Below are 8,135 nucleotides of genomic sequence, written 5' to 3'. Positions count from 1 at the left end.
GACGAGCTTAAGGACAGAATTCCAGTGAATACCAGTATTTTAAGGGCAGGCCACAAACTGCAAGGGGAAGAGGCATCCCATAAAAGGGCAAAGAATCCCCTAAAAAAATAGGAACTTGAGAAGCACAGAGGCAGGGGAAACTAAGGGAAGGAGGTTTGCACAGCCTCCTGCTTTGGCGTCCACTTCTCAAGTACGCGGGGGGCGGCCCTGAGCAGTTCCAATGTGGTGACGGCGGGCGAACCTGGAGAGAAGCCTGGGCCCAGGCTGCAGGGCTGTGCCCCCTCATGGCAGGCTGGGTCCTGCTTCTGTTCCTCAGGAACGCTTTGGGCCACTGCAAAGGACGCCTTCCTGGAGCCCTTCGGTGGAAAGGAGTCTAGCTCCTCCGGCAGCAGAAAAGAGGGGTGGCCATGGTTTTTATTTCAAGCCTTTTATTTTTGTTGTTTTTTAACTTTTCTGTGCATTTATTTAATGCTGAATTTAATCCCGGTCCATAAGCTTTTGTTTCTTCCGGAGTAGCTTTTTCTTCTGTGCAACCTCCTCTTCTAGTTTACGAACAACCTGCTCTGTTTCAGTTAGGCGGCGTTTTCTGTCCCCAGGGTGCGGTGGGGCGGTGGCCCGCAGGGCAGGGCTCCAAGGCGGGGGCGCCTTTCCCGCAGAGCTAGGACCGCGAGAGCCCGGGGCGAGCGGGCTCCGCCCCCTTCCTTCCGCCTCCTGAGGGCGTGGCTGCTCGGGGCGGGGGATTGGGCGGGGCTGAGCGGCTCGGGCTCCGCCCCCGACTCCCGCTGCGGTCGGCGCGGCAGGGCGGGGCGCGGCAGGGCGGGGCCTGAGGGGCGGGGCCGACGGCGCGGGGCGGGGCCTCAGGGGGCAAGGCAGCCCGCGCACTCTGCAGGAGCCCCAGCTGCCGTCGGCCGCGCCTTCAAGGTCTCACCGCTTCCTTAGCAGAGACCCGGGCTCGGCCGCCATGTCCGCGTCGGAAGATGTTGACGGACTGGGCGTGGTCCGGCCGCACTATGGCTGTGAGTGCGGGGCTCTGCGGCGCGGGGGCTTCGGGCCGGGTTCGCTGCCTCCGAGGCGCCCTTTTCCCGGGGGCTCGGGCGGGCGGGCGGCGGGGCGGCTGCGGGCCGCGCGGACCCGGAAGAGCCGGCCGGCCGGGCCGGGCGGCGGGCGGGAGGGGCGGCGAGGCGCGCGACCCGGTCTGCGAGGTTCGTTGGCTGGGACGCGGGCGGACCTCCTCGCCGGGCCCCGGGCGGCGCGACCCGCGGGGCCCCACCCAGCGCCTCCCGCCTCGCAGCGTCGCCGAGATTTGGAGGAGACGGCCTAGGGTGAGGTGGCGGGAGGCCGGGGCAGGGCGTGTCCCGGAGCGCCGGCCGCCGCGGGAAGGCGCTGCCCCGAGGGGCCGCCTGCGACGTGGACCGGGGTCCGGACCTGCGGGGCCCCTGCCGGCGGAGACGTGCGGCCCGGGGCGGGACACTTGACCTTGCTCGGGCTTCGTTCCCTGGTCGGGCTTTCAAAAATTAAAATAAGGAGAGAGAGAGGGAAAAAAAAAAAAAAGAGCCCCTGTGACTTCCTCATTTTTCCGAACCTCCTTTTCTGTAGCTGTCCATGGGACGTCATTGAACTTGAAGGCGGCACAGCTACACTGGCCAAAGGGGAGTCCTTTGGAATCCTGAGATTTCGTTTTTGGTTTCTCTTCGGGGAGTAATGGTCCGTATTTAGGATAATTTCACTCAACAGTTATGCGGGAGGTATTGTGTCACGTTTGTGAAATGAAGGATGAGTAAGAGCAGGCCCTGGCTTCCCAGAGCGTCGCGATCAGAGAGAGGGACAGGTGTACGCGCTCATGATAGGAAGGCGTACCGAAGATCAAGGGTGCTGAGCCAGCTGGGCAAAAGCAGGAAGGTGGTTGTGGAGGAGGGGCTCCGGGGAAGGCAGCGAGAACGCAGGTAGTGACATTCGAACAGTGCTTTGACGGCTGCTGCGTGAAGTTGGGTCAGAGACAGGACTGGAGGAAAGAGCTCTGATTCAGGTAGTGAAGAGTAAGGGCCCTGTGTGTTGGGGGGCTGAGCGGGGTAGAGGACACAGTGGTGGGAGGAGGGGGGACAGGGAGAGGGAGAAGAGTTTCCAGAAGTAGCTGGGGCCAGATTGGGAAAGGCCTTGAATGCCATCCCAAGGAGTTAGGAGTTGATGCCGTATCCCAGGTGCCCATGAAGTTGGCAGATTTGAGACAGACTGCTTGAGTTTGAATCCAGGCCTGGCAACCGCTTATTAGCGGTAGAGCTAAGATCACCCAGCCTCAGTCTCCTCATCCGTAAAATGGGAGTGATAATCACGGGATTGTTGTGGGACTTCAGTGAGAGAATGCATGGAAGGTGCTTAGCATAATTACTGCCACTTAGTTCTCAGTGACCGCTGCCTTTGGTTATTAATAAAAAAGGGAAAACACTCTCAGCTCTGTATTGAGAGAGTCTGGTAGATAGACCAGCGCAGAGTTGGGCCAAAATCTCAAATCAGTATTTGTCAGGTTACTTTTGATCATACTTTTAACAAAAGGGTAAGACGAATGTAGTTGAAGACCCCTAGTTCCTGTTTTAGGAAAGTCGTTGTAGGACATCTGGCGATCCACACGTCCGCAGGTTACCCTGACCCTCTAGGTGACTAACAGGAATTTGATGCTGTGGCATTCTTTCTGTCGGTCAGAAAGGTTACAGATTCTTGTGTTTACATTCTTCCTTTCATGTTCTAGCTGTTCTGGATAATGAGAGACTCACTGCAGAGGAGATGGACGAAAGGAGACGCCAGAATGTGGCCTATGAGTACCTTTGTCATCTGGAAGAAGCAAAGAGGTAAAGATCAGGGCGGCTGGAGAGAAGGGAGCTGCTGTGATGTGGACACAGATAAAGATCTCTTTGTGTTGTAGGTGTGACTGCTTGAGGCTGGTAGTTTGAAAGAATAAGTATAGGTAGGGTATTTATTCATGGGAGCAAGTAGCTTGATAGCAGTTTATCTGAAACCCTGATGGGCGCTCACGTGTTGTGAAAAATTCCCAGATCTGTGTTGTGTTGTTTTATGCGTAGGGTGCATGTTTTGGGCACTACAGGCTGTAGGGGAGAACTAGCAGTTTGTGGGGGTTTTTTCCAAACTTTTTTTTTTTCCGTCTTTTTAAGTAGGCTCCATGCCCAACACGGGGCTTGAACTCAGGACCCTGAGATCAAGAATCACCTTCTTTATGATTGAGCCCAGAAATTGAATTTTTTTTTTTTTTTTTTTTTTGAGATAGCATGTTTTGGGGCGCCTGGGTGGCCCAGTCGGATAAGCGTCTGACCTTGGCTCAGGTCATGCTCTCGTGGTTCGTGGGCTTGAGCCCCACGTTGGGCTCTGTGCTGACAGCTGGCTCAGAGCCTGGAGCCTGCTTCTGATTCTGTGTCTCCCTCTCTCTCTGACCCTCCCCTGCTCGCCCTGTCTCTCTCTCTCTCTCAGAAATAAATAAAAACATTAAAAAAAATTTAAAAAAAGAAATAGCATGTTTTGAAGTTTAAAGTTCTTGGCCTGGTGTTTCACTGGTTCTTCACTGGTTTTAATTTATATACGAATTGGACTCATTTTCCTCTTGGGAAAAGGTGCATCCATTTGGCAGTATTCAGAGTCGACCGGAGTCAGCATCCTCTGCGTTCTTTGTGAAGTGAACATATAAGGGCAGTTTCCCTTTTTGTCTTATTCTTAGAGTGTCTATTTGCGATCAGTGGCTCATTTCTTTTGTTTTGATGCTTGTATTCCTTTGCGAGGCCCCAGGGCAGCTAGATGTAATTACAGATTTTGTTTCCTACATGCAGAGCTTTGGTGGAAAAGGCTAGTATGTTGTAATGAAAGATAGTTGTGATCAAAGTCCAATGAAAATCAAGACTGTTTCGATTGGTGTTAATAAGCGAGTATTTTTGTTTTGTTAGATCTGAGAGTCCGAAAACACTTTAGGAAAGTCCAGAGAACAACATGCACATGCTCCTGAAGTTACAAGCGTTGGCCTTTCAGCTCTTTTCCTTTCCTGCTCAAAAGACGAAGTCCCTTTTGTGCCCCTTCCTGGTTCCGTTTTCCTTCTGTCCCTGAGGCTTCCTCTCACAGCATTTGGGCGTCTTGATCCAGGCATCTTTGCTGAGCTTAAATTAACTCTTACTTTAGACCGGGGCGGGGGGGGGGTGTGTGTGTGCAGAGAATGGGTTGGTTAGTGGTGACATAGGTAGGGACCGGACCCACTCTTGATTTTGGCTCAGGTCATGATCTTGGTCCTGAGATCGAGCCCCACATCGGCCCCAAGCTGAGTGTGGAGCCTGTTTGGGATTCTCTCTACTCCTCCCTCTGCTCCTTCCCTGCTCTCTCTCTCTCTCTCTCTCTCTCAAAATAAATAAATAAACTTAAAAAAAGAAAAGAAAAGGGGGGATGTTTCTCATATGAAGTGTGTTAAGAGTCCCGTGGGGGGAAACATTAGGTCCCTGTTACTTAAGCTGTGAACTACATCTAGTTTTGGAAAGTCAAAGAATTTGAAAGCTGCAGCTGGAATGAGAGACCATTTGTGCTCTGAAGCCCTGGTGTCCCTGTTGAGGGGACCTGGGGACGAGAGGGAAGAACAAGGCTCCCTTCCTTCCTCCACCTGAAGCCCTTCGGCGTTGGTTTTAAACTTGGATTTCCACAGTAAAATTCCCTTTCTACAGAGTGGCTTCCACTGCTCTAGTTCAACTACTCTTCCACTTTAACCATTTCATTTCAGTGAGGAAACTGAAGCCTGAGTTTGCATGGTCTACTTGCAGTTTTCTTGCCTGAAGATTAGTTTTTTTAAAGTCAGTTCGTACAGTGGTTCTTAACCAAACCAAGTGTGTACATTAGATCTCCTGGGAAACTTAAACATACAGGTATCTGGGCCTAACCACTGAGATTCTGATTCTGTAGATCTGGGCTGGAAGATCCAGATACCTGTATATTTTATTTTTTTTAAGTTTATTTTTTGAGAGAGAGAAAGAAAGAGAGCACAGGGTAGGGAGAGCTGGAGAGAGGGAGAGAGAGAATCCCAAGCAAGCTCTGCACTGATAGTGTAGAACCAAACACAGAGCTCGAACCCATGAACTGTGAGATCCCGACCTGAGCCAAAATCCAGTCGGATGCTCAACTGACTGGGCCACCCAAGTGCCCCATACTTATATGTTTTAAAAGCTTCTATTTGGGGCCCCTGGGTGGCTCAGTCAGTTGAGCATCTGACTTTTGCTCAGGTCATGATCTCACGGTTTGTGAATTTGAGCCCTATGTCGGGCTCTGTGCTGACAGCTCAGAGCCTGGAGCTTGCTTCAGATTCTGTGTTTTCCTCTCTCTCTGCCTCTCCCCTCCTCACACGTGCCCTCTCTCTCTCTCAAAATAAACATCAAATTAGAAAATATTTAAAAATAAATAAATAAAAGCTTCTGGTGGTTCTGATAGGCCCCCCTGTTAGTTGAGAAGCAAGATTTAAAATTAAGTTTTAGCGCTCTGCCTCATGCTGGGTTATGATAGCCTGACTAGAATGGTGCTTTCTATCACATTTCCTTCTTCTGAGTACTCCATTAGCAAGTCACTTCATTTCCATCTGCTCTAGGGCACATTCTTTTCTGTCAGGTGTTTTTTCTCTTCTTCTTCTTCTTTTTTTTTTTTAAAGTAGGCTTCATGCCCAGCCCAGCATGGAGCCCAATGCAGGGCTTGAACTCACAACGCTGAGATCAAGACCTGAGCTGAGATCAAGAGTCGGACTTTTAACCAACTGAGCCACACAGGTGTCCCTGTCAGGTGTTTTTTCCAGACTAGAAAAGTAGCCCGCTTCCTTTGACATCCATGAACACCTGGATGCTTTTGCATGCTTGGGAAGTGACCAAGGAAGTGAGACGTTTGTGATACTCTTTATTTTTCATGCTTTGGGTACAGGGAGGGTACAATCGTGGCATATCGTCCGGTGGGCCTGGCATCGTGGACATGTGCCTGGTTTATTTTCGGGAGGCCGTCCCGGGAGGCGGTGTGGTTGTCGTTTAAAGCTTGGCTTAGAAAATCAACTCGGAAGCGTGTACTTAGATGGTTCTACCAGAGCGGGCTAGGGGTGTCCTGCGGAGAACAGAAGACGGGATCCCTCCGGGCCATATGAAGCGGCTGCTGCCAGCCCTGCAGAGTGAGGTGAACCACAGACCGATCACACGCTCTTCCGTATTAGCGGGGGGTTGAGCTCCCGCTGCTTCCTACCCGGGTGAGCTGTGCTGTGGAGCCCCGCTTTCCCGTCTAGTGCAAGCCTTTCCGGATTGGCCCCCATCCTGTTTCCTGCACAGGCTCCACCCCGCCCGAGTCGGAGGAGCCCCAGGGTCTGGAATTTACACCCCTTCCCAGTCCAGGAAGAAGGATCCGAGAGAGCCAAGGGAGAAGAGGTTTCCCTCTTCGCTTCTATTTATAACCCTGCCCCTCCTCCCACCAAGGCCCCACCTTCAGGTACAACGGCTCCATTGTGTGTCCCCGGTGCTCCAGGCTCCCCGTACCTGCAACAGCGCTCTTTCCTGGGACTCTTTCCTGGGACGAGGGGGGATTGTGTGGAGAGGGTGACTATGAATGTGTGGAGACAGTGAGTGTAAGGGCGTGTGTAGAGAAAGGAGGGTGTGTTGTGGGTTTATGCTTCCCTGAAAGGTTAAGTGGGAAAATTGAGGACTGATTCCCTAAAAGTGGGCGCTGAGAGCGACTGGGTATAAGAGAATAGATTCTGCTTTCCCCTCTTTTTTGGAGAGTAGCTTTAATACGGAAATTAAGTTACTATTTTAATAAAATACCATCTGAGGATTCAGGGCGTTTTGTTAAGGGCTGCAGAGGAGACCACGGACTGGAAATGGGGTTTGTTTTTATCTTCTTGCCTGTTCTGATCGTGCTTTACGTTTGTCTTGTCTCTGGAACAGCTGTATAGTAGAGATGAATAGCATTTTCACTTAGTTGAGAGACGTGAAGTTTAAATATGTAAGATATGCTAGGTGCTCAAGTCTTGAGAGGAAAAAGGGATACAGAGAAAGAATGTTCACGTGAACAGACCCAGTGAACAGACCCAAGAAGAGAATGGATCAGGCTGGGCTGCAGGTGAGGACGATGTATAAATGGAAACAGGAGAAAGTTCAGTTAGGTTAAAGGTCACAGGAAGAAAGTTAATCCCAGCGCTCTCTGGGGTTGAAGGTTAAGGATCCCTTCTCTCAGAGGCTTGCAGGTATGCCCTTTGGAGCACCAGCAAGGCGGGCCACGTTTCTCAAGCTGTGTCCATGCCCTACCTGAAGGGGCAGGGCACACCCCCAGCCCCACCCCCCAGCCCCATGTAGAAGGCAAAGCGGGGGCTCTGGCTGGTTGGAGACTGGCAGAGACTTGGCATTGTTAACAAGAGCAGAGCACTAAACAGGCACTCTTCCTTCTGTAATTTAGGGGAATTGAAAAAGCGTCTTGGAAAAAAAATCAGTTCTTGAGAACAGATTCTCTTTTGTGCATATGACCTTGTTGCTGGCAGTGAACATTTTCTAGGATAGGCTCCTTAGATCTCTGCATGGGAGCAGAATTCAGTAACATCCGGATATATCCAGGCTGGTACACCATGATCATGCAAACAAGTTAAAGATATCTTAGATGAGGCAAGAAAATAAGAAAAACGCATAGGTGAGGTGACCCGGAAGAACACCACCTTGCCCACAAGCCTCTAGAATTCTCAAATGGAGGAATATCATTTCGTTTCTTAGGAGATTGGCCTATGTTTTCCTTTTACAGATGAGAAAACTCATTTAATTGCCTCATGAGACCCTGTGTGAGTCAGAGGGTCACATAGATGTAGCTCCTTAATGGCATGTTGGGACTGCAAGCTGGGTGCATTCACGTATTTGTAATTAGCAAGGTGAAGAATGGGGTGGGATTTGGGTTCAACTCTTAAAATGATGGCACAGATGAAAAATCTCCCTTTTATTTTCTGAAACTTACCTTGGTGCACCTGCCTCCGATAGACTCAGAGGTAAGAAGTTGGTTGCATCTAAAAGTGCATTTGTGGGGCGCCTGGGTGGCTTAGTCGGTTAAGCGTCCGACTTTCGCTTAGGTCATGATCTCGCGGTTCGTGGGTTCAGGCC

General features: G+C 51.0%; 1 protein-coding gene across 1 annotated transcript in view; it reads left to right on the top strand.

The window, feature by feature from the left end:
* Positions 1 to 873: 873 nt before the first annotated feature.
* Positions 874 to 8,135, top strand: part of IQGAP1 (IQ motif containing GTPase activating protein 1) — a 101,554-nt gene continuing 94,292 nt past the window's right edge. Inside the window, exons 1-2 of the mRNA XM_039256899.1 lie at positions 874 to 1,016; positions 2,744 to 2,843. Coding sequence (XP_039112830.1) covers positions 962 to 1,016; positions 2,744 to 2,843 — 155 coding nt within the window. The 5' untranslated portion in view covers positions 874 to 961. The remainder of the gene's footprint in view (positions 1,017 to 2,743; positions 2,844 to 8,135) is intronic.

This window comes from Hyaena hyaena, unplaced genomic scaffold (assembly GCF_003009895.1).
Source record: "Hyaena hyaena isolate Hyena2069 unplaced genomic scaffold, ASM300989v1 scaffold_13, whole genome shotgun sequence".
Classification (NCBI taxonomy): Eukaryota; Metazoa; Chordata; class Mammalia; order Carnivora; family Hyaenidae; genus Hyaena; species Hyaena hyaena.
The sequence above is the reverse complement of the archived record's forward strand: the minus strand, read 5'-3'. Positions and strand labels throughout refer to the sequence as shown.